The sequence below is a fragment of the Larimichthys crocea genome, chromosome XVII (assembly GCF_000972845.2).
Source record: "Larimichthys crocea isolate SSNF chromosome XVII, L_crocea_2.0, whole genome shotgun sequence".
NCBI classification, from domain to species: domain Eukaryota; kingdom Metazoa; phylum Chordata; class Actinopteri; family Sciaenidae; genus Larimichthys; species Larimichthys crocea.
Window position 1 is genome coordinate 29,257,510 of NC_040027.1, and position 17,398 is coordinate 29,274,907.

The 17,398-nt window shown below is 38.1% G+C and overlaps 2 protein-coding genes across 2 annotated transcripts; one reads left to right on the top strand and one right to left on the bottom strand.

Annotated features, from left to right (window-relative positions):
- Window positions 1-457: 457 nt before the first annotated feature.
- On the bottom strand, window positions 458-3,705 carry lsm4 (LSM4 homolog, U6 small nuclear RNA and mRNA degradation associated). Its single transcript, XM_010745807.3, has 5 exons — window positions 3,577-3,705; window positions 2,999-3,040; window positions 2,352-2,450; window positions 2,018-2,198; window positions 458-1,336 (listed from the first exon to the last, which is right to left on the bottom strand). The coding sequence occupies exons 1-5, from the start codon at window positions 3,577-3,579 to the stop codon at window positions 1,206-1,208; spliced, it is 456 nt and encodes a 151-aa protein (XP_010744109.1). The 5' UTR covers window positions 3,580-3,705; the 3' UTR covers window positions 458-1,205.
- Window positions 3,706-8,292: 4,587 nt separating this feature from the next.
- Window positions 8,293-16,535, top strand: LOC104930921 (pyroglutamyl-peptidase 1). Its single transcript, XM_019268591.2, has 5 exons — window positions 8,293-8,473; window positions 10,026-10,078; window positions 11,532-11,648; window positions 12,107-12,339; window positions 13,557-16,535. The coding sequence occupies exons 1-5, from the start codon at window positions 8,440-8,442 to the stop codon at window positions 13,750-13,752; spliced, it is 633 nt and encodes a 210-aa protein (XP_019124136.1). The 5' UTR covers window positions 8,293-8,439; the 3' UTR covers window positions 13,753-16,535.
- The last annotated feature ends 863 nt before the right edge of the window (window positions 16,536-17,398 follow it).

Here is a 17,398-nt window from a genome sequence, read left to right on the forward strand (position 1 = left end):
ATTAGACCAAAATGCATTTTCGGAGGCCAACGGCTCGTTTTTAACCTTTGCATCTCATTCATATGCAGATGAGGGAAATGTGTGTATCAAGTTACTAATTGGACTGCAGAGGCTTCCAGATATTCATTACCTGTTTTGCTGATATCTGCTGCCGACACCAGAAGCCCCAGAAACAATAGTTAAAATTATATTGTATTCAGAGGTGTATTCTGCCCCCTGTATGTAAAGCAATGTAACAAAATATTAGAAAAATACAAACGTAGTCCAGCGCAACATTTGACTATGGCATTAATAAACACAAAAACTACACATTTCTGACATTAAATGGAACATGAATGGACGTTTTTTACAGCAGCCATTTTGATATGAAATAGTAGGCAAACACAGGTGTTACCAATGATACGTTGCATTTGCTGCAGCAGAGACTTTCCAGTGAACAAACATGCACCACAACAGCTTTAACAAAACTTGTTTTATTCTCATGTTCTCATGTAAATAAATTACAACATTGTCGTCTGTTACAAAAATAAAATGAAACCCAACCAACAAGACACATGTTGGACTTATCCATTTTAGACTTAAGAATATGAGAATCTTTTTTTTTTTTTCTTCTGGAAATCCTAATGATCATAACGTGTCACCTCAGAAATGCTTTAACAAATGTGAATGAATCTTCGTCCCCTGACTGCCAGTCTACTTCTGTGATCGGACCATACAGTACAGCAGAACGTCACAAACAACACAAAAATAAAGAGCAAGTTAAAAAAAATGTTCATGCAACAGAAGTTGGGGCTGGGCAGTTTTTTTTAACCACGAAAACTACCAAAAAACACAAAACAAATAAAAACCTCATTCCAGTGTGCCAACTGATGAAAATCTGTTTTTGGATCCTACAATTTCACTTATGATACAAAATATTCTTGCAAAGTTGTGATGATACACATTATAAATTGTTACTAAAGAAAGAGTCTGCCAGCTGTGTCACTGGTTTATGTGTTCATAGTGTAAAAAAAAACAAAAAAAAACTTACAGATGTTAAAAATCAAAATTCAGTGCACAAGCACAGCTTCTCTTAACTTCTCCCAGTGTGATCAGTCCTAACAAACGTCACAGCAGAAGGAAACACCAGAGAGTTAATTTTATCTTCACGTACTGAAGGAGTAATCGCTCTGAACATGTGCTGTTGAAGGTGTAATTGTCGTCTGTCAGTGCTGGTTCTTCATTCCCTGTGGTTTGCCCAGTTTCTTATCCTGCTGCTGCTGTTGTTGCTGCTGTGGCTGCTGCTGCTGTCCCCGGCCTGGGCCGGTCATTCCTCTGCCACGACCACCAAACAGACCTGCAGAGAGAAATAAGAAAACAAGAGATGGAGACGGAAACGTGTTAACTTTTGTTAGCTGTTTTGAAAGAAGAAATATGTTTTGAAAGAACGATGAAGACATCCAATTGAAAACAGGTTTCACTTTGAGCATATAAGGTGCTGAGGTGACAACAATTCAGGAAATGAGATGGTGGTACTCCAAAAAGACACAAAAAAACTAAACAGAGGCTACAGTAGAGAGTTTGTTTGTTTTTAGTGTGCCACTATTTCAGTTCTTGATGAAAAGAAGTTACAACAGCAATAGAAAGGAAAGCTCTCTATTTAAATTACTCTTGAGATTAACAACTAAAGCAATCCTTCTAATTTTGACTTTCTGTAGCACTATGATCCTATCCGCTAATTTATATTTAATTGTTAAAAACAGACTCAAATCAGCAACAACATTATTGGTTTTGAATGGAAACTGATGGGAAAACAACACTTTGATTAGTAATTTGTTTGTTAATGCGTCTTTCACAAAGTCTTATCTGGAGGATGATTCAAAGCATCTTGAATGTGAGTGGCTGAAATGTGGGACTTACATCAACATTAAGCAAAATATCTTGAGCTCTGGTCACATAATTTGTCCTGCAACATTTTAAAATCACCCTAATGAGAAAAGCAGAAATCGAGTCTGTCCCATCAGCATCAGCTGTTCACCTCGGCCAGCTCCTCCTCTTCCTTTGCCCTGCTGTTTGTTCTGCTGGGTGCCTCCACGTCCGCGGCCCTTCGACACCACCTCCTCCTTCACCATGTCGATGATCTCGTCTGGGATTCGCAGATACTTGATGGTGCTTCCTCTGATGTAGCACTCAGGCATCCTCCAGAACTTATCTCCATCCTGTCAGAGGGGAGCAGTGGCGTCAATGCATGCTAAATCATAATATCACGTTAAGTGTTAACACAGGACCATAGCCATGTCTACTTTTCCTTTCTCACTGCTGGAAGCCCTGTACGTAATGTTTTGGTGAACAGAGAGAGAGCTCAGCTTTACCCTCGAGGTGCAGATGACTTCTCTCAGGTTGATATTCATCCAGTTGTCACAGCTGACCAGGTGACCGTTGTACGTCTCTCCATTCTTCAGCTCCACCAACTGCGGAGAGAAGCAACACAACAAACTTTGGAGTCTTTACAACATAACGCAGGATGGATGACAGAAACTAGAGCAGAAGTTTTCCCACAATTCCACCCCAAAAAATAAGACACTGCAATTACAGGTTACACAGATCGCACGTAACAATACAACAACAAAAGGCTGGAGGTAGGATATTATATTATAGTAAACTAATAAATAAATAGCATAATGTGAACCTGAACTGCTTTTATGTTGTTTATAAACTAAGTGAACTGAATGGATGAGACTTAAACAATTGAAATATTTATTATTACAGACTTACAATCAGGAAAGGTTACTTCATATAGTTTTACAATGTCAGTTTTTGACTTCTATCGGTCTGTAAGCACTTTTCCTTTTATTTTTTGACCCGATAACCTGAAACGTGCTGAACGTTTAACAGTTTAATGACTATGTTATTAATTAAAGTATAGAAATCAAGCATTAAAATGTGTCAAGCTGCTGCTGCCCATCTACGGTCCCAACATGAGCTCAGTGACAGCAGGAGGATCTGAGCGCGTCCTCACCATAGGATGGTTCTGGGCGGTCTTCAGCAGAGACAGTGGAAGCTGCAGAATGAAAGAAAAACAGGTCACACACATGAAGTCACCTTTCATTCATATGTTTGTTTGTTTACATGAGTAAAACAGGCTGCCAGCACCTTCACACATGCACTGCAAGATGCTGCTACACCCAGCAGTGTGTTGTTACAATGACACCAGCTACACCACCACTGTGTTATAATGAGGGGGCAGCTTGTAATGGTGTATTTTCAGATATTTTCAACACTTCAGAAAATGTTTAGTTCGTGTATTCACAGTGTCACGTCAACCATCCACAACAAAGTACCAGTTTGACGTTAAACACGCTTACATCACAACTTCAGCTCGATGTAGAGGTTTAGCGGCATGTTAAGTTTGCAAACATTTAAAAAAACATCCACGATGTGTCACTTAATGTTTCATTTAGCTACAGCAGCTAACGTAGCTTAGCTTAGCATCACTGTGATGCTAAGCTGCTGCTGTTAGCCGCTAGCGTTAGCTGAGCAGCTCGCTGATAATGTGAGACAAATATAAACGACTCGACACTACATTTAGATACTTACCATCGTGACAGTTTCTCTTCTTTAATGTGTGTCTCACTCGCCGTCTTGAACCGTCACTGACACGATCTTACTCTTCCAGTGAGTTTCCGGCGCTGCGGCGCGTAATAATCACGGACGTGTTTTAAGATGCTGCCCCCTACCGGCGAGAACAAGAAAAACATTTAAAGGTCCAGTGTGTAACATTTAAGTGGGACTATTGACAGAAGTGGAATATGATATGTTTTCATTAGTGTATAATCACCAACAAAAATGAGAATTTTATGTCTAATAATAATCATAATAATAATAATAATACATTTTATTTCATTGGACACCTTACAATAAATAAGAGTAGACAGCAAAAACGAACAAACAAAAAGAACCATGAAGCAATCAAATTACAGGAATACAACATTAAAAAACAGGTTTAAAAGACAATGCAATTGAATCAGATGGAAAAGGCTTTTTTAACAGGTGGTTTTAAGTGCAGATTTGATTGTGAGAGGAGTTGATTCCTTTTACAGGGGGGTAAAGAGGTTCCAGAGCTGTGGAGCAGAGCGGCTGAAAGCTCTGCTCCCCATGGTGGTGAGACGGGCATAGGGGACAGTCAGGTGAATGGAGGAGGGTGTGTAAGGTGCTGCAGGAAGATGTTGGGTTTGCAGAGGGAGGGATGTACAGTACAACGATGTTGACATGCAGCATCTCTCTCAGCAGACAGTATGTTACCTTAGAATGAGCTTTTTATGTCTACAGAGGGAGCAGGTCTGCCATGGTGGACCACAGTGTTTCTACAGTAGCTCAGAACAGACAAACAAAACACTGGTGGTACCTTTTCGAGGCCACTGTAGTTTCTCCTTTATGCTTGAAACAAGGGGGTGAGGCGAAGGGTATACTCAGTTGGTTGCAACTATTTACATACTAGCCATGATAAGAGTTGCTCGAATTCTCAAAATCTGTGTTTCTCAAGCTTTTTACACTACATACCGCCTCCGAAAATATTAAGCTTTCATGCTACCACCATTATGACTGACATTAAAATAGTGTGGGCAGACACTTTTCAGCTGCACATAGTTCACACAGGAGGCAGGTTTATTATTGACAGGAAGATTATTTATTGAGGACTGTTGAATCATTAATGAAACCAGTTCAAGAAACACAGCTAATTGGTTGGAAAGTGGTACTCATATTTCTGTCTTTCTCATTTGGAGTTTCTGAACTTATTTCACCTCTGCTTACTATTATCTTTTTGTCACATCTGAGCTCATGTATGTGTGCAACAGGCAAGAATGTGACTTTGTAACAGGATATTGAAACCAAACATTTCAGGAAATGCAAAACTTATTTTAAATCACATTCCTGTAACATCCTAGTTAATATTCATTAGAAACTTTGTAGCATTTTCATAGTATACTGAATTTCAGAGATTCCTCCAATTACCACTACAGGTAGAAAGGTAAGTGGTACCTCCTCGTACCATAGTTTGAGAAACAGTGCTCTAAATGTTAAGAAAAGGTGCTTCAGTGCTTCCTTTCTAATCTCCTTTAGCATAGGATACACTTGACCATCCTTTATTAAAGGAAAGGGAATAATGTCGTGTCACAGTTCCTTTTATAGTAACAAAATCATTCACAGAGAAATCATGTGTTGACATGATATAAAAAAAAACTCGGGACCGAAGATTTCAAGAGAAAGAAGCCAAAATGAGACAGAAGTGAACAGTGAAAATGAAAAGGAGACAGCAGAGACAAAGTGCAAACTTTGTTTGACCTCCACAGTGATATCAGCTTACAAGACTTCAACATCTAATCTCAAAAAACACATTTCGGTATGAGGTTCTACAACTATACTTGTATAATATTGCTTTCTTATTTTTCATGTGTTAAGGTTATTAATTTGGCTAAGATAAGTCTGCAAAGCTGCCATTGGTTAGCCTGATAATAATAAGACAGAGCTAGCTAACGTTTGGAGTCAGTGATCCAAATGTATTCATGTGTGTGCCATCTGTTTTTCTTGCCTCATAATAGTCATATCATTGTAGTAATTTCACTGTATAAGGTGAGCTGTTTTTAATTTAAAAAACCTGGCACACAGTGCTGAGCTGCATCTCAAATTGATATTCAGGTTCCCAGCTCTCTGTTGACATATAGCACTAGACTGATATATCAGTTGATCAATATCATTGGCCTGATACTGGTCTATCAATCACCAAATTTACCACTCTTTCATACTATGCTAAACAATCAAAGATTAGCTCAAATTGTTACTGTGGTTAAATGTTAAATGTGTTTTCCTTTGGTGTTAATCACAGTGATGTGATGAAGTAATGTTTGAACCTGATGTGTGATAATATTTATCTCTACAGAGGAAACATCCATCGAATATTGAGCAGTACCATGACATCACTGTGGCAGCAACATCTCGTCAACGAAAGACCACAGCCATACAAAACAAGGTCTCAGCAAATAAGCAACCCACGTTACCAGACATGATGTTGAATGCTGCAGACAAACGTGTTCCACAAGCAACTGTTGACAATCTTGTCATCAATTTCATATGTGAGGGTCTACAGCCATTTTTAGTGGTCGAACAGCCCACTTTCAAAGAACTGGTTACCACATTACAACCTCAAGTAATCAGAGCCCTGCAAAATGGCCTTCAAAAGCGTTTTGAACAGATGATGGAGGATCCAGAGTTGGCTGCAGCTGCAGTCCTCTTGCCCAAGTTCAAGACTTCCTGGACTGACAGAGCAGATGTAATAGAGGCTGGTAAGGCCAGATTTTTTCAAAGATTCATATGATCCCATTTATGTGTATTGTTATTGGTATAAGTGAGTATACTTTATAACATCTCAGTCATGGCTCACCTAATAGTTACATTTAAATAACAAAATTGTGTTATCTACTTGCAATTACAGCCTTGACATACATCAAACAACATCTTGAAATGACGGAGCATGAGAGTGAGGATCAGATGAAGAAGAATCTGATCATCTGATGAAGATGATTTCTTCTCCAGACCAATCTCCAGAAGGAAGGAAGGAAGTCCAGTTGAGCTTGATGGTTATCTTGCTTATGCCACAGACACCATGGAGCTGCTGCACTCCTTCTCAGCCATTAAAAAGCTCTCTCTCAAGTGGAATACAGCTCTGCCTGCCTCTGCTGCATGTGAACGGCTTTTTAGCTGTGATGGTCTACTTTTCACAGCCAAATGAAGAAATACAATAGACTCTGTTAACTTAGAAAATCAGCTCCTGCTGAAACTGAACAAAAGGTTTAGAAAGTGAAGTGTGACAGAAATGCTAGTTTGTCCACTCAGTTTGTCTAAGAGTTTGAGACACTTACCTGCCTGTTGTTCGCAGTGCATTGGGAAAAGTTTAAACTGTTCTATGCAGGTTCAATAACATTTTTGTCATTCTTTTATCAAACACAATTCCTGCTTTATATATACATGTGTTTACAAAACAAATTGCCTTAGTGTAATTTTTCTATACATTGTTTGTCTGAGAAATGTGCTTTGAATGTGGATATTTTATACAGGTGAATCGAATCGAATGTCTGCTACTGATGATGCAATAAAACATCCATCGGTTAAAAAGTAATTTATACTCTGAGTAGTTTTTGAGAAGAGTACTTTGTACATTTACTTAAGTATTTTTTTAACACTAGTACTTTTACTTGTAATTGAGTACAATTTAAGGTAATGTAACAGTACTTTTACTTGAGTACAAATTTTCAGTACTCTTTCCACCTCTGTGTTTTACTCAACACTATGCAGTGCACATACCTTGTTTTCATGTTGTTAGACCATGTTGCAAAAAAAGGAAAGATGTCTAAATTGATTTTTATTATTATAATTATTATTCAGACAGTTGTATCCTACAAAAAATGGTAGGATTCTTTCATGTTGAAAAACTTTTAGAACCCAACTGAACCGCTGTTTGAGTATACTGCCGTTGTATTAGTCAAATTCAAAGTTTATTTTATTATTTATTCATTCAAGGGATATATACATAATGCCACACCTTAAAGCAAATATGACCCGTGCTAGTATGAAATGGCTGTTCTTACATATACTTTTAAAAATACATAAATGGAATGAGGAAATACTCTCAGCAAACCCATGTGGTGGAGGGCATGAAGTTTAATCAAAGCAAAAGAAACTGTTACAACCTGGATTTAAAATGATCTCATGATGATACAGATTGAATATTTGTAGATGTACAGAGTCATCCACACTTCCTCTGTATTTTTCCATAGCATTTACTTCTTTTTTTAATTTCACATCAACAACATTGTAGCATATACAGCTTTCTTTATTCACCTGTAGACAACAATTGTACACATTGTAGTCAAGTTAAACCTATACACAAATAGGGCAAACTTAAAATGAAATATACATGTGACTAGGCTATAGTCATATTTTTCACAGGGCTGTCCACATTTATATTTATTTCATAAAAAAAAAAATCTCAGATGCGCGTTTTGTAGTCCATCCTCAAGTTTGTAGTTTCACCATATCAAAAGCATCTGACGTAACAGTGTAAGAGCACCGTGCATTGAAGTCTTTATGAACTCTTCTTCACACCTTCCCTTCACCTCATTACGTTTTACTCCGAGCTCAGGTGTTTTGGTAAGGACACAGTTGTTAATTTCATTTGACTATTTGCCCTATTTGTTTTATTGCGTCAATTTTGAGCCCACCATGTCGGCGTTTCATTGCTGACGTAATCACGTCATGTCTCTCACGTCGCCTGCTGCAAGAAGGGCCGGTTTCATTATTTGTGTCGGAAGCAGCCGCTGTGGAGGGTACTGACTCTCTCTGCGGTCCTGGTGAACCATTAAACACGGGCAAAAAGGGAACGGATCCTCTGTAACAGGACGGGAGATGGATAACAGCAAAAGGACTGTGGTCGTTACAGGTTTGTCTTCCCTTTTTCCAGCTATCGCTGCGGTTTGTTGTCGGCAGGCTGGAGCAGCAGGGTGAAGTGGAGGAAAAGTTGTAGAGATGACAGCTGCTCCAGCGTTAATGGCGTCAGGCTGTTACTGCTTCACTCCGCGGCTGGTGTCGGAAACCTCTTGGTTGGAGTTGTAATAACAGAGAGTATGCGGTGTTTACTTCTTTTATATTTGATATAATGTAAGGCTCCTGATAAGCTGGGGGAAATGATCTTTTTGTTGTTGTTGTTTCCTGTCTGTCTTGAAAGGCCACACCAAACAATGTAAAGAAAACACTGAAACACTGAATAGAAAACATTATTCACTAGAAATATCTCTGCAGATGTTGTAATTACATAATTTACCAAATGTATTAATGATATAAATGTGGCCTACATTCATAACGTTAGATGCAATAATAAAATCAAAGTTACATTATGCTTATTATTATTATTATCATTATATTAAAGCCATATTATATTCCAGACATGATAAATGAGGGGGAAATGCCCCTTACATGTATTAAAAGAATATTTAGTGTTTTGTAGGACTCGAGGAGTAAACTAGGAATGTATGTGTGTAATAACAGTGAAAAAATGTTCCAACTTTTCTGTAAAAGGGAAGTTTTTCTTCTTCATGGCTTTGTATTGTGAGTTTCACAACACTCGTTCTCAACAAACAGACTTTCCAGACATGGTGTTGGGTGTTGACATGGAAAGAAAACATGATAACAAATAACAAAATAATGATTGTGTTCCAGTAATGGTATCCTACTGTACTCTCATCCATTTTATTTTGTGATTTAATCCCAGTGCTCTGCATTGTTAAATATGAAAGTCTGGACCGAGAACTGTTATTTTCTGCTGCCACACGTTCTGCCAATCTGTCTTAAAAGCACAAAAAACATATTATAAATCACTATTAATTAAATAAGAAAAGCCCAAGTAATGATTACATTGACATAAATATAGTAGTGAAGACTGATATACTATATAATCTTTTTTTTTTTGCCAAAGCAAGATTCATTGCAGCTTTAGTTCCAACTATTTCAATGTGGAGGATAACAGAAGTGGTGTGTTGGTGTTTTCAGACACAAAGGGGTGCAGAAGCTCCCAGTCCCAGCTGATAGTGGTTGTGTAGATTGCCTGGGAACAGCACCTTCACAATAGCGAGCCGGCTGGCAGCTGCTGGCCCCTCACTCTGCTCCTTTTCAGCAGCCTGTCAGACAGACAGATCCCTCCTCCACTCACTCCCCAGGGACCTACTGACCCTTGGAAGGATGGTGGAAAGGGATCAGTTATAGATCCCTCTATAAACAAGCCTGAGTGAATATCCATAGGCTGCTGCTGGTTTTGTAGGTCAGATGGAGTGTTATGCATGGAGGGATTTTTAGAGAGAGTGATTGATTTTAATTTGGTAATTCAAGTGAAGCTGAATCCTGCAGCACTGTAGAGATTGAACTAGTTGAAATCCAACAGACTAAAAATTGTTAGTATAACGATGCAGCAACCAGAATAACGTGTATATGTTTTGCAGGTTTTGGCCCATTTGGAGAGCACACGGTCAACGCCAGCTGGGTAGCAGTACAGGTGTGTTTAATGCCCATATTCATCATTTTTCTGTGGTGTTAAAATAAAACAAACAGAAATCAGCATTAGGTTCTGAAAAAGAAATAAGACTGCTATAAATGTTTTAATTTCAAAAAAGAAGAAGAAAAGTCTATTCCCTGAATAAATCTGTGTCAACAAACATTTTTTGTCTCATGCTGGGCCTTTTCTTGTGGTGGTCACATGATGCTCTGATAATTGCCGGCCGGCTTCACATTGTGCAGCAGTGTGTTGCACGCATCCGACTGGGGGAAGCCGCATGTGGGGGATGACGGTGGTTGTCAGGGTGTCTAGACAGACTTGATAAGGATATTAAAGGCAAACAAAAGGGCGCTTTGTGGCGGGGTCACAGACGTGGTCAAGCAAGCCTCCTTTCAATCCAAGTGGGGGTCAGTGTCCAGGGCTATTTGTCCTGCAGGCAGAGTGGGGGAGGCGTTTTGACACAAATTTGTCTCACTTATAGTACGTGTGATTGCATCTTTTATTTAATGCTTTTCTCACACGTTTTATTGATGACAACGTTTGAGGAGGGCAGTCACATTTGCAGTTTACATTTTTTTCAAGCTAAGTGCAAAATTATGTCATTTGGAGAGGGCATTGTAGGTGAGAGACATCTGTCCTTTTAAAAAGGACATTTACCTGCTGAAACAGAGTTAATTAACATGTCACAGAAACATTAGACATGTACAGTATTATCATTATTGGTTCTGAATAGCTTTCAACACACCCATTCTTAGTGGATTTATATAATTTTGGATCTTTTGCATCCCAAAGCTGACAACTGGAAAGTGCAGAAAGATTTGCTGTCAGTGGGAAGTAAGTATAAGTGAATACACGGCTGGAGGAATGAACAGAGATTAATTAAAAATCTTTTGTTGTTGCTCTCCAAAAGGAATACTGTTTGTGAAGGTTTCCTAACATGAACATTATCTAAACTCCAAGGTCCACCTACTATCTTTACTTATTGCTTGTGAAGAACATAAGATGCTGTTGAAAGCACAAAAAGTGAGGAAATGGACCTTTAAGTTTAGATTATTTTGTCATGTACTGAAAAAAACTTTCATGCTTGTATATTACCAACTTACTTCTGTTTTGTACTGCTGACTTTTTGACTACATTGTCAGAGCCATAGCAAAATGCTGTTTTAAAAATATTTTGAGTTAATTTTGGAGCTTGCAATCGATGGTGCTTGATAATCAGGCTTGTCTGAATAAACTATTCAGTGATGAAACGTTTGCTTTGTTCCATTAAAAATGATGGAAACTGGAAAATGCATAAGTGCTTCGGTGGGTACTTGATAGAGCATAATGCTAGATTTTAGTTCCCCCTGAGAGCACATGCAAAATCTGTGCTACCCTTCATCACTGTAAGATGGTTGAGATGAAAACAACAAAAAAAGGATTTTAGCTTTAATGTTTTCTTGTTGTCCTGACAGGAACTGAAGAAGCTCGGGCTGGGCAGTGAAGTGGACTTACATGTATCCGAGGTTCCTGTAGAGTATCAGACAGTCCAGAGTTTGGTTCCTTCATTATGGAAGCAATATCGTCCACTGGTAAGAGGAGGACATGGTGTGACATATATTCCATTTCTGCAATACAGAAACTTGTGTCTGCATAAGTTTCAGGTTAGGTCTGATTTTATTGACGCAGGTTTCTGGTCTGTGTAAAGACAAATGTCAGTTAGAATTTGATCTGATACACCCAGATAATAACAAATGTGCAGAACACATGCTGTATTAAACAATGTAATTATACAAGTATGCAATGAATGGCTTGAGTGTGGCTCTGATCTTCATGGGGTGTGGAGATTAGAGCCACACCTTTTGATACACAAAATCAAAATATGAAAATTGATACTTGGGTTTTTTGTGGTGTGTTTTTTTGCATGTATACATGTTTCTGGTCAAATTCAAATAGCCAGAGCTCATTTTTAGACACCTCAGAGTTAAACTAGTATTCTATATAAAAAGAATTTCTGACTTGTGTTTTTATTGTTTCCTGTCTTTGCCAGTTGGTAGTTCATGTTGGAGTCTCAGGTATGGCCACCACTGTCACACTGGAAAAGTGTGGCAGAAATCATGGCTACAAGGGCCTGGACAACAGCAGCTTCTGTCCTGATTCACAGTGTTGCATCGTGGGAGGCCCAGACTGTATCGACTCAGTTATTGACATGGAATCAGTCTGCAAGAGAGTGACCGCCTCTGGGCTGGGTGTAGCTGTGTCCGTCTCCAAAGACGCTGGAAGGTAATTATTTACATAATTTTCTTTATTTAGCATAAACACTTTGTCTTGCCTTTTACCTCTTCATCACATGCTTCAACTCAATTGTTTGTTTGACAGTGTGACAGACTGTTGGAGTAAAGGTAGCATGTACTATTGCTTAATAGGCACTATTCAATCTGTGCAAATTAAGTTAATTAGGTTAAGGACAGAAGAGTACTTCATCTATTAAATAACACAATATTTCTTTCCAGCATAATGAATCTTAAATCTGATTCTTAAAAAAAATATCACAGTCCATCTCTTGCTTTAGTTTATATTCATTTTTTACTACAACAGGCCATTTATGTGCCATTCGAACCCTATCAAAATGATGATGAATACATATTATCAGAGATAAAAGCACAATCTGTGTTTTTGTCATGGGTGACAGTGATGCAGAAATTTCAAAAAATTTATGTTTTCACCATTTTGTAGTAATGATGACCAAATCCTATTGTTACAATGTTGCTGACCTTAAACAAGTTTATATATTGTATATGAAGGCTGGGACTCCATATCATGACTGGATCCCTGTCTGACCACACTATTAGATATACCTAGCTGTAACAGTTCTGCAATAAGTCCTATGTTAATGAGGGTTTGTGGAGCTGTACTGTGTGTTATACACAGAGGAGTTTCTGTTACTTAGCCTGTCTTCCCTGATATAAATGGCCCAGACAAGTACCTCTCTAAAACAGTTTCAAACAAACAAAAACTGGGAATTAAACCAGACATTAAAAATGATGGACTAGTAGTTGGACTGCTGTATTTGACTTGTACCAAGGCTTTAAAAACAATATCAACAGTGATGGTAGGTTTGTCTGGCTCAGTACAAATTATGTCATTAAACTTCTCTCACCCACTACATGAGACTGTGGGAGCCTTAAACAATCCTTTGTTACTCTCACCATGTGGAGCACTACCGCTACTACTTAATTCCAACAGTTGTCTAGACTCTTTAACACCAGCATGACTTAATGACTTTCTTCTATATGTTTCTGATTTATAAGTATTTTCTTATCCAGCTTGTGTGTATGAGCTGCTGTAACAAGTTAGATGTATGTATGTGCATGTTGTAAAATACCTTAACTCCTTATAAATGCATTAATAAATGCATCAGTAAATAACTTTTATTGTATGTTGCATTTAATGTAGCCAGGCCCTTCTTTCATTTCATGATGCGCTCTCTTCCCTAACAGGTATCTCTGTGATTTCACCTACTACACGTCTCTGTACCTGAGCCATGGTCGCTCTGCCTTCGTTCATGTGCCTCCTCTTGGAAAGCCTTACAGTGGAGAAGACCTGGGTCGTGCGCTGCAGGCCATCGTTCGGGAGATGCTGGAGCTTCTAGACCAGGCCGAGGAGAAGATCCACTGCCAGCAGCACTTCCACTAAGTGACCTCCAGACGCCAACCAGCCTCTCCAGCCTTCACCACACAAGAGAAATTGCACTTAACCACAAGTAGCCAAACTTCTTTTGTTTTTTTGTTTTTTTTATCTTTGTCTTAACTTGGACAAAATGAAAACTTTAGCGTATTGGATCTCTTCAGTGTTCGTCTCCTTTGTCTTAGGTTTTTGCTTCATGTTTTGCTTGGCCTGATTCACTTATGTTTTAATGTCTCCCGATGGTGAGAAGACAAAATTGGGGTCTCAAGACAACCACCAGTCACGCTGTAACTTTTAGCTTTTGTCCGGCTTCCAAGAAACATGAAACATTCTGATTTTTATAATATGTGAACAACCTTCAAGGATCACTTAAGAAAACACAGACGCAAAGTGACATTTCTTTATATGCAGAGGGTCTGTAATGTGGCAGATATTACAACCTATAACTCCAAATGTGACTTCTATCAATGCACCTTATAGGGTTAGGGTTATTAAAATGGTCATAGAAGTCACATTTGGGGAAACTATGAATGCACGCTACAGTATTTAACTCATAATCCTCAAGTTTTGAATTTCACTCAGTCACAATGTTTCACCTCAGTGTCTATAAATGATTAATGTGCTTGATACATTATGGTTTAAGTAGAAATGTTTAGCAGTAAACAGTGTTTGCTAATTTCTGTTTCCTTTTAACTACCTTCTAACTGTGCTGTTTCACACTTGTTGTATTGTTTCTTATGTCCTTTTTTCTTTATAAGAAGTTGTAAATTTGCCTTCTTTTACAAAGGTTATTTAAATCAGGGAACGGGTTGGTTCCAGCTCATATTCCCCCAGTTTGTTGGCCCAGTTCTGACCAATAACCCCCCCCCCCCCCCCTAAAATCCACCCTACTGAGATCTGGCCCCAAGCTGTGCAATGTTATTTTTACAGATCTCAAGTTCAGTGATTTTAGTTATAGGTTTGTTAGAATTCTATCGTGGCTGCACAATTATTCAAGAAGATATTGAGAAAAAATGCAGTTTTCAGTTTCCTGGTCTAAATCTAAATTGTCTATCTATTAATTAAAACTGAACGAATAAGATATTTTCTCTCTTGTTCATTTAATAGAGTTACTTCCTGAATTTTGTGGCAAGAAAACTGACATCAATGATTTTTGAATAGCATAGGATAGGAAATGTGCTTCTTGGAGCCTAACTTCACAAAAATGCACAACTTTTGTGCTGTGTGAAAAACTGTGAAGAAAACCTGCAATTATTTGCAGCATTATAGACCAAACGACAGACTCCCAAGTTCTTCTTTTTCTCAATTGTGCAGCCATATTTGTTATTCCATAATTAAAGCTTTCCATTGTTCTCTTCATTGAATCAGATATAGCTGCTGATTCTATCTGAGGATTTGATTTGATGAAGTTGGACTTTTGGTCCAGTCAGAGTTGGGCCTGGACTTTTATTTCTGTAGCACTTTCTTTTTCTTTCTTTTTCATTTTTTCTTAATCTGGAATATGGACAGCAATTTTAGTTACGTGAATTCTTCTTGAATAGGGTCACTTTAACTTGAAATATGTAGCTTTTCAGACAAACACGCCAATTCCTTTTTTATTATTTTTGCCCACAATAATTATAACTATGTATGTGAAGTATGCTTTATAGGTCAGCTATGCTTTATTTTCCTGAGCTTTGGTTTGTTCTGACAAAACAAATTGCAGCAGATTCTGTCACTGTGTCTCTGATGGTGCCACTCCCATGTGTAAATGTTTTATTTTATGGCTTTTTCTTTTATTGTATTGTCTGTTTCACAGTATAAACCAGCATTTTTCTGCCTAGTGAGTCGGCAGAACAGCCCATGCCACCTAACACAGCATTAGTTTTATTGGTTTAGGTAGAAATTTTAACATTTAACAGTCTACACTCTGCTGGAGCACCCTGTGTATCTGCAGAAAAAACTATTTGTCTGTGGGAAACATAGACTTAGCTGTAAACTGTCAGAGCTAGTTATAGGAAACTAACTGAACACTGTGCTTGCAGCAGTCATGTTCTTATGGCATTTTAGTTTAATGTTTTTTTTTTCACCTGAGTCAAGTAAGTTGGTGCCAGTGAGTACATTGTTGTTATTTTTATTCGTGTGTCATTTTGATTGCTCTTCAGTACCATGTTTGTTAGTTTTTTACCACAAAGTAGCATCCTGGAACACTGAGCTGAACAAAAAAAACTTCTCAATTCTATCTTTTATTCTTGATTCTTTTCTTAGCATTTGTTGTTCGACTTATCTTGGTTTGGGGGATTTTAAAATTTCTTACTGAATTGTTGACCCGGCAGGTTTTAGTTCCGAGTTTGTAGGTGCTGATAGTTCACTGTGTGGCTTTGTGAGTGCTGAGAAGTGAAAGAGTTGTGGAGGAACTGCCCCTAAAATGTCTGCTCACAAAAGTGAAAAAACCTCAAGTTTACATATGAGGTGACCTCTGACCCTTGACTCTTTCCTGTGCCTTGCTGATGTTTATGTGTTTTAAAGAAAAGGCCTTAAAAATGCTCAGCAGGTCAGTTCAAAGATATATATAACTGATGCTGTCCAGTCAGATATGTGGCTACCTCAAAAATGTTTTTTTTTTTATCTCAGTGTGTGCTCTGTTATACAATAACAATACAACTCTGTGTTTTACTGTGAGTTTCTCTGCTTAGGGAGAATCCTCTGAAAGTTGTCCTCTGCGTCTGACATTAACAAAGCACTGTTACAATAAGTAATCTTGGCTTTGTAAAAGGAAAGGCTTTGAAATAAAAAAGAATGAAATAATTACAGCTAATGTCTTCATGTCTATTATTACAACTATTTTTCCACAACTCACTTATACCTATTAGAAGCATGTAATTGATTTATCACAAAAGATCATATTAATTATGAAATTTCACTCTGTTTAAAATAATTGCATTGCCTATTATCTGCAGCACCAGCTGATACTTCTACACTTAAATACTATCTAGCTCTCTGTGTCCTTTTTTAGTTTATGGTATTTTAATTGGAAGCGTCCCTCTTAATGAATTTGTATCTTATAAACAATGTAAAGGTCCATAATCCAGCAATGTGATAAATACATACTGAAAAAATCACTGGTTAGATTTATTTCTGTGTGAAATATGGATATGTGTTCAGAGTTCACAGTGAATGTCGTAGAAATACACAATTTGTATATATAATATAACAATAAATTTCATTTGTATAGCGCTGATCCAAACCACTGTTAAAAAGTGCTTTACACATAAAAACAGAACTATAAAACACACATGGACTTTGACAGTTCTCTTCACCCTATACACATCAGACTTCAGACACAACTCTGACAGCTGTCACCTCCAGAAGTTCTCTGATGATACAGCCAGCCAGGCATCTGTATGAGAAGGAGTACAGGGGGGTCATCACGGACCTAATCCACTGCTGCGATCTCAACCACCTTAACATCAATGCCAGCAAGACAAAGGAGATGGTGACTGACTTCAGGGGGAAGAGACCTCAGATCACACTGGTGAACATCCAGGGATTTGAGATGAGGCATGGGATCGGAGAATACAACTGCCTGTGTGTTCACCTTAACAACAAACTGGACTAGTTGGACAATACAGAAATCCTGTACAAAAGGGTGTAAGTCGTCTTTACGTGCGGAGAA

Coding starts and splice junctions, on each gene's coding strand:
- lsm4 (XM_010745807.3), bottom strand. Junction 2,451..2,998: donor CCGCCCAGAACCATCCTATG/GTGAGGACGCGC, acceptor TTCTCTCCGCAG/TTGGTGGAGCTGAAGAATGG. Junction 1,337..2,017: donor AAGAGGAGGAGCTGGCCGAG/GTGAACAGCTGA, acceptor TTCTCTCTGCAG/GTCTGTTTGGTGGTCGTGGC.
- LOC104930921 (XM_019268591.2), top strand. CDS start 8,440: ATGGATAACAGCAAAAGGACTGTGGTCGTTACAG. Junction 10,079..11,531: donor CCAGCTGGGTAGCAGTACAG/GTGTGTTTAATG, acceptor TTGTCCTGACAG/GAACTGAAGAAGCTCGGGCT. Junction 11,649..12,106: donor GGAAGCAATATCGTCCACTG/GTAAGAGGAGGA, acceptor TGTCTTTGCCAG/TTGGTAGTTCATGTTGGAGT.